This window comes from Dryas octopetala, chromosome 1, assembly GCF_963921425.1.
Source record: "Dryas octopetala chromosome 1, drDryOcto1.1, whole genome shotgun sequence".
NCBI lineage: Eukaryota > Viridiplantae > Streptophyta > Magnoliopsida > Rosales > Rosaceae > Dryas > Dryas octopetala.
Window position 1 is genome coordinate 14,486,123 of NC_141366.1, and position 15,056 is coordinate 14,501,178.

The 15,056-nt window shown below is 36.8% G+C and overlaps 3 protein-coding genes and 1 pseudogene across 3 annotated transcripts; all 4 read left to right on the plus strand.

Moving 5' to 3' along the window:
- The first annotated feature begins 370 nt into the window (after window positions 1-370).
- On the plus strand, window positions 371-4,855 carry LOC147298260 (Major facilitator superfamily protein). Its single transcript, XM_086229736.1, has 7 exons — window positions 371-544; window positions 1,154-1,281; window positions 1,840-2,061; window positions 2,620-3,075; window positions 3,502-3,699; window positions 3,798-3,935; window positions 4,179-4,855. The coding sequence occupies exons 1-7, from the start codon at window positions 464-466 to the stop codon at window positions 4,438-4,440; spliced, it is 1,485 nt and encodes a 494-aa protein (XP_086085862.1). The 5' UTR covers window positions 371-463; the 3' UTR covers window positions 4,441-4,855.
- An 875-nt stretch (window positions 4,856-5,730) lies between these two features.
- On the plus strand, window positions 5,731-7,628 carry LOC147298261 (F-box protein CPR1-like; annotated as a pseudogene).
- A 1,376-nt stretch (window positions 7,629-9,004) lies between these two features.
- LOC147298262 (F-box/kelch-repeat protein At3g23880-like) lies at window positions 9,005-10,189 on the plus strand. Its single transcript, XM_086248163.1, has one exon. It carries the CDS (start codon window positions 9,005-9,007, stop codon window positions 10,187-10,189), a length of 1,185 nt encoding a protein of 394 aa, XP_086104289.1.
- A 2,056-nt stretch (window positions 10,190-12,245) lies between these two features.
- Window positions 12,246-13,792, plus strand: LOC147298263 (F-box/kelch-repeat protein At3g23880-like). The gene has a single exon (XM_086229474.1). The coding sequence runs from the start codon at window positions 12,290-12,292 to the stop codon at window positions 13,457-13,459; it is 1,170 nt and encodes a 389-aa protein (XP_086085600.1). The 5' UTR covers window positions 12,246-12,289; the 3' UTR covers window positions 13,460-13,792.
- The last annotated feature ends 1,264 nt before the right edge of the window (window positions 13,793-15,056 follow it).

Below are 15,056 nucleotides of genomic sequence, written 5' to 3' on the forward strand. Positions count from 1 at the left end.
GAAAAGTTTGACATTAGCTAGTAATTTTTGCTTTCCTAAATGATTTAAGGGAGTGATACAATATTCATTGTCGAAGAATTTATGATCAACGGCTGTGACACAATCCACTTGGTCACGGTCCAATTGTGGGCCCCCCAATGCTGAGGTGTCGGAAAATGGGAGGATCCCTGGACGTGGCCACTGGCCAGCAGCCATATAAACTATCACCAGCGAAATGTCGAGAAGCTCCACCTGATAAAGGTCAATGTCAGAATGTCTGCTACAAGCAAAGAATGCAAGAGGGGCATGAGCGTCCGGAAAATTAACGCCCAAATGCAACAGTATAATACAAGCGAAGGAACCGTTGAAAACTTGAAAGGCAAACCTCCAAGAAAAAACTGAAATACTAGAATTGTCTGGAGCAGTTTGATAGAAGAGGAAAGACAAGGTTCATTGGGCGAGCTCAAAGCCCCATTAGAAAAAAATGATACAATGGCTGAAGAGGCTAAGAGCTGCATTTGGAGCCTCTTTTCTTTGGCTCGTTTGCTTGGTTTACTTCACCCAGGTTCTCATTCTCATTCTCATTCTCTCTCCCTCTCTCCCTCTCTGAAATTATATATTTCTTTGTTCTTTGTGAACTTGAACCTCTCTGTTCGATTATTTTGTTGATTTTTGAGGAATTTACTCTTTTGGGTCACTGCGTAATGGGGTTTTTTTGGTGTTTCTAGGAGGTGGAGACTTGTCATTTAGCGTTTTGGGTTTCTGGGTTGTGTGTATTTATTGATTTTGGGTGATTTTTGAGAGAGCTTTTGCATTGCAAATGTGTTTTTATTGAGAAGTTTCTGATGTTAATAGGAGGCATGTGAATGAGCTTTTGGGTCACTGCGTAATGAGGTTTTTGTGTTTCTAGTAGGTGGAGACTTGTGATTTTAGCGTTTTAGATTTCTGGGTTGTGTGTATTCATTGATTTTGGGTGATTTTTGAGAGAGATTTTGCATTGGAAATGCGTCCTTATTGAGAAGTTTCTGATGTTATTAGGAGGCGTGCGAATTTTTCTTTTTGATGTTAAACTATCACATATGAAGATTGGATACTGTTATTCAAAATTTTCTTTTGTGTTGCTTTAAGAAGACTCTCTATGGTAATTGATATCTGGCTGCTTGATATATGGTAGGGTTTCAGATCCTTTGTGTGGACGGCAGTTTCCTACCAGCTGAAAGATAGGCTTAAGTTGTCACCCTCATCTTCCCAATTTGTGTTTTCAATAGCTTTTTTCCCATGGAGCATTAAACCTTTATATGGGTATGGATCTTCTTTTACTCAGTACTCACATTTATTCGTATATGCACACAGATTGTCCAAAGGGTATTGGATGTGTTCATGAAGTGCGTAAGCATTAAAGTACTTTCTTCTAGATAACAGCTTTGATAACCCTTATATGCTGCTTATTTACACTTATGCTATGTTTACTTAAATTCAAGTATCTGTACTAAGTTGGTAATGCAGTTCTAATTGCATTGTGTTGTTTAATGACGATTGAAAAAGTTCCATCATAATCTTTTTAGTGATTAAAGCATAATTTATTCCTTGTAGTGAAGTCTTTAGAGACAAATTTTGAGTAATTTAGTGAAAATGGAATCATCACATAATGTGACAAATGAAAAATATCTGGATAATAATGAATGGTGTGCATGATGCTTTTCTTTTAAAATTTATTTTTTATTTTATATAATTGTTTTTGGTGAGGACGTTTTGTTTTTGGTGTGCTGACGTTTTGTTTTTGTAGCCCAAAAATTTGCCTTTTTGCATTACCAATTTCTTATTAGTTCTTTAAAATCCAATTGTATGTCTTATATGCAGAATTGTGTCCGATTGCATTCCAATAAAAGGAAGAAGAAGGGTTCCGTACTTAGTGATTGCAACTGTGCTCTCTCTTGTGCCATGGCTTATTCTCGGCCTGAATGCAACATTGAGGAGTTCCAGTTGGAACCTCACGACCTTATTAACAGTCCAGAACCTGGGCTCAGCCATGGCAGATGTAGTAGTTGATGCAATGATTGCTGAGGCAGTAAGGCATGAGCGGTATGTGTACAAACTGAGTTTCTTTTCATTGTTTGTAATGAAGTTTGAGTTGCATATCAAGTAGCCTGCAAGATTATTCTGTCAACAACATAATGAACTGCTTAACTTCTAAATGTCTTATTTTGGGGATTTAGTATGATTTGCTGGCTCAATGGGAGGTTCCCCTGTCAAATCTATTATGCTGAAATATCTTATATGGCACCAAAAGAAGATAGCTATATTTTCATTTCCCCCTATATCTGCTGCAAGTTTGTCTTGTTGATCTGGGAATTACTTCATTTTTAGTACTTCATTTAACTTCTAAATGTCTTATTTTGGGGATTTAGTATGATTTGCTGGCTCAATGGGAGGTTCCCCTGTCAAATCTATTATGCTGAAATATCTTATATGGCACCAAAAGAAGATAGCTATATTTTCATTTCCCCCTATATCTGCTGCAAGTTTGTCTAGTTGATCTGGGAATTACTTCATTTTTAGTACATATCTTTTGGATCTTTTCTTTCCTCTTTCAAATCTGTTTAATCGTACAACTTGATATCTTAAACTTGACTTTATCAGGGCCTCATTTGCTGGAGACCTCCAGTCGGTATCATGGTTGGCAATGGCTTTGGGTGGCATATGTGGTAGTTTGTCCGGAGGTTATGCATTAACCAACTTACAAATACATACAATCTTTCTTCTTTTTTCTGTACTACCATCCATACAGTTGTTATCATGTGGCATGGTTGAGGAGAATTCCATAGATAGTAAAGATTTACCTGAATTTTCTTCAAGAAGCTCCCAAGGGGTAAATGGGAACAGTAGTTTTCTAGATGAAGATAGTTTCTCGGAGAAGAAATCCAATAACAGCATATCAAGGAGAAAGAAGAGCAATCAGGGCAGCAAAAAGAAAGCAGTTACTAGTAAAGTCCAGATTTCTGGAAAAGTTGACTCGTTGGCATCACGGTGGTTCCACTCTCTGAAAGCAGCCACTTTTAGTTTGTGCCATGCATTTAAACAACCACTCATTTTGAGGTAACTAATAATTTTTTTAATTTTATTTTTACATACATGGGTTTCTTTCCATGGAAGTTGAAAATCACAAGTTAAGATTTTTCCTTTCTTGGGGGTATTGCCATTGTTGTGGCCGAGAAGACCTGGTCACTAAGTAAAAAATGCCGAGTGGTCTAGACTAGTCCTCATAGGATTTTTTGCATAAATTTATGGGGCATAAATTCAGTTTAAATGTTTGTATGCAGTTTCATTTTATATTGTTTTTATATGTTTTCGACAAAAAAAAAAAAAAAGAATTCAGTTTAAATGCGTCTGTCCATTGTTGGTTCTTGGTTTCGATGTCAATTTAAATTGTTTATCTGGATATATGATTTCTATTTTTCTCATACGTGGATTTATTATAATCTTTAATCTTGTTTACTTTTGATTTTACTTTTTTGAGATCAGACCAATGGCTTGGTTTTTCCTAGCACATGTTTCCATTCCAAACCTCTCGACTGTGATGTTTTATTATCAGACAGAGTTCTTGAAATTGGAAGCATCCTTTTTGGGCACAGCACGTGTTGTGGGATGGTTGGGCCTCATGCTTGGAACCTTCGCATATAATCGGTACTTAAAGAGGATGAAACTAAGAAGAATCCTCATGTAAGTACAATGTAGTTCGGTTAATATTTATACCTCAAATAGATTCCTTTTTGTTGGAATTATATTTTTTTGATGATGTTTGATCCTGATCCATGCAGGTGGTCTCATGTTGGTTTGTCTTTCTTGAGTTTCCTAGATTTTGTTTTGGTGTCTCGTTTAAATCTCACCTACGGAATATCAGATAGGATTATGGTGCTTTGTGGCTCAGCTCTTAGTGATGCAATCAATCAATTCAAGTATGTACATGCTTTGCTCATAGCAGTTTTCTTTTGTAATTTCTTATTAATCTAACAGTAGTGTATTTGGATTTGGAATTCATCCACAACTTCTCATTTTTCTTTGTGCCCTTTTTAGAGTCCACTTAAATCCATGCATGCATGCATCGATGAAACAAACTATGAGCCAGAGAAAGTATGGAAGTTTGTGATGCTTTTACCATTTTCTATCTTACTAACGTGGAAAATTCCCATGAACTGCAGGTTTATGCCATTCCTGATCTTATCTGGCCAGCTATGCCCACCCGGAATTGAAGGGACTCTGTTCGCCCTCTTTATGTCAATAAACAACTTAGGGTCAACATTGGGGTCATTTGTCGGTGCTGGGTTGGCTTCAGTTTTGAACATCTCTTCAGGTTCTTATGACAACCTTCTTTTGGGAATTGCCATTCAAGTTCTCTGCACTTTCATTCCAGTTGCTTTTCTATTTTTGATACCAAAGGAAGCTACAGGGATATCAGTGTAGATAGTGTTAACACAGAATAGGTTTCCTAGTGACTGAAAATGAATATAATATCTTTTTGTTCAAAGTCTTCTTCACTGGGTTCATGTCTACAGGACAGAAGTTGAGATTTCTTTACAGATGCACACTAAAATTTTGAAGTTATGGCTATATCTGAATGATACATTTCCATTTGACAATATTGATGTGTAAAATTTTTTTAGCACAGTTCTGCTCTGGAATGCAATTTGAAATGTGGAAATCATTGCTGTTGTGAAATCTCATGTACTGAAAATTATAGTCAAGAAGGGGTGTGTGGACAATTGAAAAGGTTGCCAAGCTCCAATTTTCTCTAAGATATGTTGCTCTGGGTCACAATACTAACGCTTTGTTGTGTAACTATACAGTGGTTTTGCGATTTACAATGATTTTGATTTTTTTTTTTTCCTTTTTTGCGACTTTTTTTTTTCCTTCTTTACTAGTACGGGTGCCAAATGCACGCTTGCCAACCCATCTACTTCATGATCAGTTGTTGCTTCTCTCCTTTACCTAGTTATCTAATTAAGATTCATATAATAGAGAATGTCATAATGATCTCATCTGATATCCTTCTCTCAATTTAGGTTTTGTACAATTGGGACTTGAAAATTTTTTATCTCTTTCTTCGTTTTACACTCTTTCGATAATTCTGTAACCGAGTTTTCTTTCTAAAGTGGCACTTTCTTTAGTTTAATTTGATTGATAATAATGGGTTATTGTTACTTATCGACCTAAATTCAACAAGGAAACAAAAAAACACGAACAAAAAACTTCTGCCACAAGATCCAAGAGCTTCTCAAAAAGTACAATAAAAATGTATTTTGCTTGATTTTACTAAACTACAAAGAACCTTAGTGGAACCTGGCCCACACTAAATGGCCCATGATAGTAACTTGACCCAAAAGTAAATTGGTTTCAAAAGGGCAAGATATATAACTCGCCATATCAAAATTTCTTAGAAGGTGCCTCTCTCTCCAAAAGGGCAGCATATATAACAATAACTAGAGAGAGAGAGAGCTTACAGATAGCAGAGAATTTTCTTTTCTTTTTTTGAAGCTAAATTGATGTTTTACAAATCAAATGAAAGATAAAGTCTACAAGATCTAAAAATGTACACATGATATCTTATAATAAAAAGTCTAGAAAGATTAGTAGATTAGTTAGCTTAGGAGAGTCCATCTTCATTTAACATTGATAGAAGTATAGAAGAAAGTTTATTTAGTACAGGAAGGTCTTTCATTGAAAGTTAGAGCTAAATATTGGGAAATCGAAGCAATGTATGAGGATTTTCCTGAAGATGTGATGCACGAAATCTTCGTCAGTCTGCCCATCAATTCTATAATCAAATGCAGCGCAGTGTGCAAGTCATGGAGCTCGGTGATCAAAAGCTCTGCCTTCATTCGCACCCACCTCAGCCGCGCAATTGAACCCGACAACGTACTCGACTTTGAGCGCTCATTTGATGTGTTTTGTAAGCATACCAAGCACCCCATGCTTGCGAATGTTTCCTGTTGTGGTTTTGACTTCGGTCTATATGCTCGGACCTTGTAACGGGCTCATATGCATTGCTCTTGACCCTGGTAATGACCACCCCCCACCTCCAAAATCAGGAATGGTAGGCATAGAACATGTTATGCCTTCGGCTATGATTCACGCAGCGATGACTATAAGGTTTTGAGGATTGTGAGTTTTATGGATGAATCAAACTACTATTCTTGGAAGACCCGGGTTGTCGATTGGTCGTTAGCTAGGGGCTCCTGGAAGAATCTTAGTGCTGATGTTGTTCCTCTGGAGTTTATGCCTGCAGTTGATGGTCATAAACATGCTTTTGTCAATGGTGCTCTGCATTGGTTTCAACACCATTGTAAGATAAACAAGGAGAGTATGATTCTGACGTTTGATATGGCGAGTGAATTATTTGGGGAGATAATGATGCCCGAAGTTTTGAGAGACGAGCTATGCATCATTTTGAAGAGATGGGGAGTCCCTTGCCTTGTTTAGGAATGAAGCTATTGGGCCATACTCTAATCTTCACTTGTGGGTGATGAAAGAGTATGGTGTAGCAGAATCATGGACCAAATTATTTACGGTAGATCTGGGTGGAGTTTTTTATGAGCTATTTTTGATTACGAGTGTTGAGCCATTGTTTATTAGGAGTGGTAAAGTAGTGCTCAAAGTGCATGGTGGAAAGATGCTATGGGAGTATTGTAATGAGAACCCATATGAATGGCATTCTGTAGGATATGACTCATATGTGTACTGCTTTATGGATTCTTCTGTAGCGAGCCTAGTCTTGTTTGATCAAGCCAATGCTATTTCTCACTTATTAAGGACTAGAAGGTAAGAAGCAAGAACAGTTTGGGGTTTTTGATTTTAGCGTTTGCATTTTATTTCTTCAAATGTATATGAAATTAATTAGTCCTATTGGTATGATTGTTTGCAACTTGCAGTGATTCAAGTTTAATCTAGCATAAATTATCATGTAGCAAAAATTATTAGTCAAGAAGGGGAATGCGGGCAATTGAAAAAGTTGCCAAGCTCCAATAAATTGCTCTGCTTCACAAAACCAACTTTTTTTTGTGCTGGTTAAATGAATGAATAGTTTTTGCAGCAGAAGAGTGAACGGCATGCCCTGCACAAAACAGGAACTACATAGTTGTAAGATTCTTGAATGAGTGGGCATGCCCTTCACATATTGAAAATTTATTACTTCAGAGTGGGTAAAACCTTGATTTATTGGCTTCATTTTTTTTTTTACTCTCAAAGGGTTGCAATTTGTTCTGTTGAAGCATCTGTTTTTTGCATATCCATGCCATTGTACTGGTGTTGAACTGAGTGAGACAGATGCACATAAATTTGGCACCTTAAGTGAAAGAATATGATAGAACTAGTTCTCCCAGATGGCTGGCTTATATGGAAATGACTTTGACATGCCATAAGAAAGTAATTAGAGATATCCAAAGTTGGAGATGTGCTTGCAAAAACCTCATCCAAAGACTTAATTTCCACAGTGTGGTTTGCTTTGGAAAAACAGATGCAGCGGTACACTGTCAGATAGCACTACTGATACTAGTTTAGCAGCTAGGTTGCAAATGCAAGCAACTTCAAGAGCAACTGAGACTTTCATTGCCTCAAAACTTGAGGCGTTACAGACTGGTTTCCTTTGTAGTTGACATTAGTTTAGTAACTTATTTGGAGTAAGAAGCTTCGCAGGGTATGGACTCCTTTTGCCAACTAGGCATTTATGGCGAAATTCTTCCCACGGCATGTCCTGTGGGGCCTCCTCTCACAATAAGATGAGCTCATATTTGTGGGTCTCACCGCATTGTAAGAGGATGATGACATGTGGCATGCCCAACGAAAGAACTTCTCTTACTAATGATGATAATTCTGCAAAAATAAGAATTAAGGGTATAATCGCCTAAGCTTTTCTAACACACCTCAATTTCACCACATTGTAATATTAAATCGTACGATTGACAATAATTTTGGTTTTTGTTTGTTTTTTAAATTTTTTTTTTTTCTTGTGAACTAATGCCAAACGGCATGCTTCCAACACATCTCCTTCTTTCAGTTGCTACTTATCTCCTTTCGCCTAACTATCTAATTAAGATACATACATAGAGAATGCCAGAATGATCTCATCACCTTTCTCTCGGTTTAGGTTTTCAACAACTGGGGTTAAATTATCTTTGATCTCTTTCTTCATTTGACACTCCATTTTGACAATTTTGTAACCAACTGAACTTTCTTTCTAGAAGTGGCAAATACCCTATCATTTCTCTTTTTATTTCTTTAGTTTAATTTAATTGGTCATAATGTGTTAGAGATTAATGTGAATTTAGTCTCCAGACTATTATACTTGTATTAATTTGATTCCCAGATTTTTATTTTGAAAAATTTAGTCCCCACATTTTTTTCAATTTTGTTAATTGAGATTGTTCAGTCAATTTCATTTCATAATAGGACAATAATTCTAGTTTGTGCCCTTCATTCCTATATGCTTCACAATAATTCATTTCATAAGTATATAATTGAAAGTAATAGGACATAATTGAACTTTCAACATTGACATAATTGGACGAAAAATATGTAAATTAATTGAACAATCTTAATTAGCAAAATTGAAAAAGTCTAAGGACTAAATTTTTCAAATTAGAAGTATGATAATCAAACTGATACAAATATAGTAGTCAGAGGACCAAATTAACAGTAATCTCTAATGTGTTATTATTATTTACTTATCGAAGTAAATTGAAGAAATAACAAACAAGCCGGACAAAATTTTTTTGCCACACATGATCCAAGCGCTTCTCAAAAGAGTACAACCTTAGTAAACTACAAAAACTATGGTAGACCCAAACCCAAACTATATGGCCCACGAAAAATTGGTCACCAAGGAAAAGACGAATTTTCAACAAAATCTCTAATATAAATTCCTTCAATTAGGATTTTGGTAGAACAGAGTTTCGCAGAGGAAGCATCTCATTCTCCCCAAACCCTAACTCTTTGATTGAAAGTTGGTGCTAAGTATTGAGAAATCGAAGCAATGTATGACAATTTTCCTAAAGATGTCATGCACGAAATCTTGATAAGGCTGTCCATCAAATCTATAATCAAATGCAGTGCAGTGTGCAAGTCATGGAGCTCTGTGATTAAAAGCTCTGCTTTCATTCGCACCCACCTGAGCCACGCAATCCAACCCAACAACCCACGCAAGCGACGCGACTTTAACCGCTCAATTGCTGCATTTGGTAAGCATGACCAGTACCCCATGCACATGATGCGTATCCATCCTTTCTCTTATAATGGCGAGCTTTTCAGTCATTTATCTTATGATAACGAATCTAATGTCTTCGATGTGGTCGGAACTTGTAATGGGGTTGTATGCCTTGCTTTTCGCTTTGAAAATGGCCACCAACCAGTAGTAATTTGGAACCCTTCTGTTAGAAAGTATGTGAGTTTGCCTATCCCTAGTGTTACCTCCAAAAGTTGGATAAAAAAAACAAGTGTTCTCTCCAGAATCATGGATGGTAGGCATAGAGTAAGTTATGCCTTTGGCTGTGATTCGCGGGGCGATGACTATAAGGTTTTGAGGAATGTGAGTTTTATGGATAAATCAAACTACTATTCTTGGAAGACCCGGGTTGACGTCTGGTCATTAGCTAGGGGGGGCTCCTGGAAGAATCTTAGTGCTGATGTTATTCCTCCGGAGTTTATGCCTGCAGTTGATGGTCATAAACATGCTTTTGTCAATGGTGCCCTGCATTGGCTTCAATACCGCTGTAATATAAAGAGGGAGAGAATGATTGTGACTTTTAATATGGATGGTGAATTATTTGGGGAGATAATGATGCCCAAAGTTTTGAAAGATAAGCTATGCTTTATTTCAAGAAATGGGGAGTCTCTTGCCTTGTATGTGAATGAAGCTTTTGGGTCACCCAGAGATAGCTCTGATCTTCACTTATGGGTGATGAAAGAGTATGGCGTGGCAGAATCGTGGACCAAATTATTTACTGTAAGTCTGCGAGGATTTGTACGCGAGCCAGTTTGTATTAGAAAGAGTGGTGAAGTTGTGCTCAGAATGCATGATCAAAATATTCCATGGGTGTACCGTAGGGGGAACCCAGATACATTTTCTTTTCTAGCATTTGACTCTTATGTACACTGCTTCATGGATTTTTTTGTAGTGAGCCTTGTCTTGCTTGACCAAGCCAATGCTATTTCTTACTAAGGACTAGAAAGTAAGAACTAAAAAGCAAGATATGTTTAGAGTTTTTTATTTGAGCATTTGGGTTTTATTCCTTCAAATATATTTGAAATTAGTTATTCCTATGTGTGATTGTTTGCAAAGTTTAATATCTAACATAGTGCGGACAATTGAAAAAGTTACCAAGCTTCAATGCACTCTGAGATAAATTGCTCTGCTTCACATTATTGTTGAACAGTTGACCAATTATAAATTAACCCATGATTGATCCATGATTATGGGATTAGTTGATTATCCTTTGATTATGATATTTTGAAACAATTAGCCTTGGATTATGTAATTAGGAGTTGATTATGTAATTAGGCATAGATTATGGAACAAGACTATTTTCCTAGTTAAGTCGCTACCATACATTTCTTCATGATGGAGAAAAGGGCTTTTTGTCAACCAATGTTTTTTTGTGCTGGTTAAGGAAAAAGGATTAACAAGGGGACAATGAACGAAAAGTTATCCAGTAAATGAATGAATTGTATTCTGTTAGTGAGTGAACGACATGCCCTGCACAAAACAGGATCTTCATAGTTGTAACATCCTCGATTGAGTGGGCATGCCCTTACAAATCAGGAATTGATTACTTTAGAGTTGGTATATCCTTGATTTATTGGCATGTCAATGTAGACAAAAGAAATGTTTACCATTTGCTTCTTCTTTTTTTTCTCTCGTTTGCTATTAATTTGTTCTGTTTGAAGCATCTGTTCTTTTCATAAATTTGGTCCCTTATATCCATGCCATTGTACTGGTGTTGAATTGAGTGAGATGCACATAAATTTGGCACCTAATATGAAAGAATTTGATAGAACTAGTTCTCCACGATGGTTGGCTTATATGGAAATGGCTTTGACATGCCATAAGAAATTAATTAGAGACATCCCAAGTTGGAGATGTGCTTGCAAAAACCTCATCCAAAGACTTTTTCACAGTGTGGTTTGCTTTTAAAAAACAAATGAAAATACACTGTCATATAGCACTACTGATACTAGTTTAGCAGCTAGGAATGCAAAGGCCAGCGTAAGATCGAGCAACTGAGACTTCCATTGCCTCAAATGTTTAGGCGTTACAGACTGGTTGGTATGTAGTTGACATTAATTTAATTAGTACGTTATTTGGAGTAGAAGCTTCTCAGGGCATGGACTCCTTTTACAAACTAGGCATCTATTGCAAATGAAGTTCTTCCCAAGGGCATACCCTATGGGCCCTCCTCTCACAATGAGATGAGGCTCATATTCTTAGGTCTCATCTCATTATAAAAAAATGCCTCATATGACATGAGTCATGTCTAAATGGAAAAACTTCTCTTACCTTTTTTTAGGCCGAAATAAGAACTTCTCTTACTAATGGTGATGATAAGCTTTCCCAACGCACCTCAACTTTACCATATCATAAAATTAAATCCCTATGATTTAAAATGATTTTGATTTCTTTTATTCAACTCCTTTTTCTTTACTAAACAGCAAACGGAATGCTTGCCAACCCATCTCATTCCCGATCAGTTGTTACTTATCGCCTATTACCTAGCTAACTATCTAATTAAGATCCATACAATAGAGGTTTTCAACATCTAGTGACCTCATCTTATACCCTTATCTCGATTTAGGTTTTCAACAATTGGGTCTCAAATTATCTTTGATCTCTTTTTTTGTCCAACACTCCATTTTGATAATTAATTTTGTAGCCAGCTGAGGTTTTTTTTTTTCTAGAAAGCACTATGATTTCTCCCTTTTTATTAATTCTTTAGTTTAAATTGATTGGTAATTATGTGTTATTATTAGTTATGGAAGTAAATTTAAAAGGCTCAAGTAGAAATATAAACAAAACAACATGAAGAAAAGACCCTTGCCTCAAGATCTCAGAGCTTTTCAAAATAGTATTTAGCTTTATTGTATAAGAAAAGTGTCAACTTTATTTGATTATGAATAATGCTAGATGTAATCATCTTGTGTAGCGGAAGTGATACCTTTATATTGGTGGGTCCCATTTCTATCAGAGAGGCAGTACATAAGATAGTTTCAAAATGCGGAAACCTAGCATTGAAACTTAGGGCTAAAATATTGGGAAATCGAAGCAATGTCCGACAATCTTCCTCAAAGTATCGTAGACGAAATCTTTGCCAGGTTACCCATCAAATCTTTAATCAAATGCAGCGCAGTGTGCAAGTCATGGAGGTCTATGATCAAGAGTTGTAGCTTCATTGATGCCCACCTCAGCTGCAGAACCCATTTCAGCAACCAAAACGATGCTCACCTCCTTCTACTAAGGGCTTCTTCCGAGACAAAAGACGGTGGGAATTTCTCTTTGCATTGGGATAATAACTCTGAATCTGGTGAGTACACCAACCTTGAAGATCCTTTGCCTTACATTAACCAAGCTATTTTTCCCCCATTTGAAAGATTTTTAGTTAGGAATTTCGAAGTGATCGGAACTTGTAACGGGATTGTATGCCTTGCGGTCGAATATGCCTATTTTGGTTCCATAGCAATAATTTGGAACCCTTGTGTTAGGAAGTTTGTGACTTTGCCTAAGTGTATGTCAGTCACCAAGGATGGTTCGTATAGAGCGAGTTATGCCTTTGGCTATGATTCGCATAGCAATGACTACAAGGTTTTGAGGACTGTGTGTAAATTTAATCCTAAATTTTTCCCAACCCAACCCTGTGAGGTTGAGGTTTGGTCGTTAGCCGACGGGGGCTCCTGGAAGCATCTTGCTGCTGATCTTGTACCGAAGGACTTTAGGCCCGGAGTTCATGGTGCTAGGTATGCTTTTGTCAATGGCGCCTTGCATTGGATTCAATGTCGTATGACAGACAAGGACAAATTCATTGTGTGGTTTGATATGGCTAGTGAATTATTTGGCGAGACAATGATGCCCAAAGCTCTGACAGAAGAGAATGGATGCTTTATTTCGAGGTACGAAGAGTCACTTGCCTTGTTTGAGAGTTTTCTTTTCTTAGGGGGAACTGAACTTCACATATGGGTGATGAAAGAATATGGCAAGGCGGAGTCCTGGACTAAATTAATAAAAGTACAGCTGCAGCAGATTATAGTGCCGTTGAGTTTTAAAAGGAGTGGTGAAGTAGTGTTCAAGATGAGTACATTAAGAAAAGTACGGCTGCAAACGGTGGATCCTAAGACCAGACAAGTTAAAGATTTTGGAATTGATAGATACAAGTACTACTTCATAGATTCTTTTGTAGAGAGTCTTGTCTTATTCAGCCAGGCCAATGCTATTTCTTACTAAGGAGCAAGCAACAAGTAAGAACAGGTTGTTGGATTATTGGACTTTTAACTAGTTTCTCGAATAATGCAAATCTATTACAGTTTGTGAAAAATTTGAATTGAACTATATATGGAAGTCTCTAGTTACAATTTCTGTGGATTTTGCAGTTTAAAACTATGCACCTGTTTCCATAAATCAAATATTGCTTCTTAGAATTTTTTTTTGTTGATCTTTGGCTTCCCTATTGTTTTACACATTCATTATGTGTGAAATTGTTTAGCACAGTTCTGCTATGGAATGCAATTTGACATGTGGATAATTTCTGTTCTGAATTCTCATACACTGAAAATTATATTCAAGAAGGGGAGTGCAGACAATTGAAAATGTTACCGAGCTCCAATTTTCTCTAAAACGTTTTGTTGTACCTCCGCATAAAATGAGCGAAAAGTTCCCCATTGAATGAATGAGTGGTCTTTACAGCAGAAGAGTGAACAACATGCCCTGATCAAAACAGGAACTTCATAGTTGTAAGATCCTTGATTGAGTGAGCATGCCCTGCAAATATCTGGAATTTATTACTTTGAAGTTGGTATATACTTGATTGAGTGGCATTTCAATGTGGACAAATAAATGTTTACTATTAATATGCTTCATTTTTTTCCCCAAAAGGTTTGCAATTTGTTCTGTTGAAGCATCTGTTCTCTGCGTATACCCTTGCCATTTGTACTGGTGTTAAACTGAGTGAGACAGATGAGGATAAATTTCGCACCAAAAATTGGAAGAACATGATATAGAACTAGTTTTCGCACAATGGCAGAAGAAATTAATTAGAGATATCCAATGTGGAATATGCTTGCCAAAACCGAATCCAAGTTTATTTTTGACTGTGTGGTCTGCTTTGCAAGTTGCAACTTAGACTGTCACTGTCATTGCCTTATATCTTGAGGTGTTACTGATTGGTTTCCTTTGTAATTGATGTTATTTTAGTAAACTTAATTTGGAGTAAAGTTTTAGGTTGACTCTCACTTCTCAGGGCATGGATTCCTTTTGCCATCTAGGTATTTACTAATGCCAATGGTGATACTGATAACTAAGCTCTACCATCACACCTCAACTTCAACACGGGATAATATATAATTTTTTTTTTTGTCTAGAGAAGGAGAATTCGAACTTATATCTCTCTTAATACTGGAGAGAGAAATACCATTACACTAACAATGGCTAATTATTTTGGAAGAAAGTCATTTCAAAGAGTAGGTGAAATGTGACCATACAAGCTATTCCCCACACGTGTCTAATCGATACATATAGTGAAGAGTAGTTATGGATGGCCACCAATGCCCAAATCTTGATACAGCCAAATCAAACGCACAACAGAGGTCTCAAAAGACCTCAATTCAGGAAAGCTTGCTTCCACCCTTTTGAAGGACTCTCTCACCTACCTTCTAACAAAAATCATATGACTTTTCCCTATGATGGGAAGGACGAATTCACAAAAAAAAAGGTCAACTAACCACTTAAGAATCTTTAGGAAGATAAGTTTCAATGCATCTTTTAAATGCTAATTTTTCCACGGATTTGGTTCACTCTCTCCTAGCTCCAAGATTGTGGCAATTTT

Excerpts from the sequence above, each read along its gene's own strand:
- LOC147298262 (XM_086248163.1), top strand. The coding sequence starts at position 9,005 with ATGTATGACAATTTTCCTAAAGATGTCATGCACGAAATCTTGATAAGG.
- LOC147298263 (XM_086229474.1), top strand. The coding sequence starts at position 12,290 with ATGTCCGACAATCTTCCTCAAAGTATCGTAGACGAAATCTTTGCCAGG.
- LOC147298260 (XM_086229736.1), top strand. The coding sequence starts at position 464 with ATGATACAATGGCTGAAGAGGCTAAGAGCTGCATTTGGAGCCTCTTTT. Across the intron at positions 2,062-2,619 it reads GAGGCAGTAAGGCATGAGCG|GGCCTCATTTGCTGGAGACC; the intron begins GTATGTGTACAA and ends TGACTTTATCAG. Across the intron at positions 3,700-3,797 it reads AAACTAAGAAGAATCCTCAT|GTGGTCTCATGTTGGTTTGT; the intron begins GTAAGTACAATG and ends TGATCCATGCAG.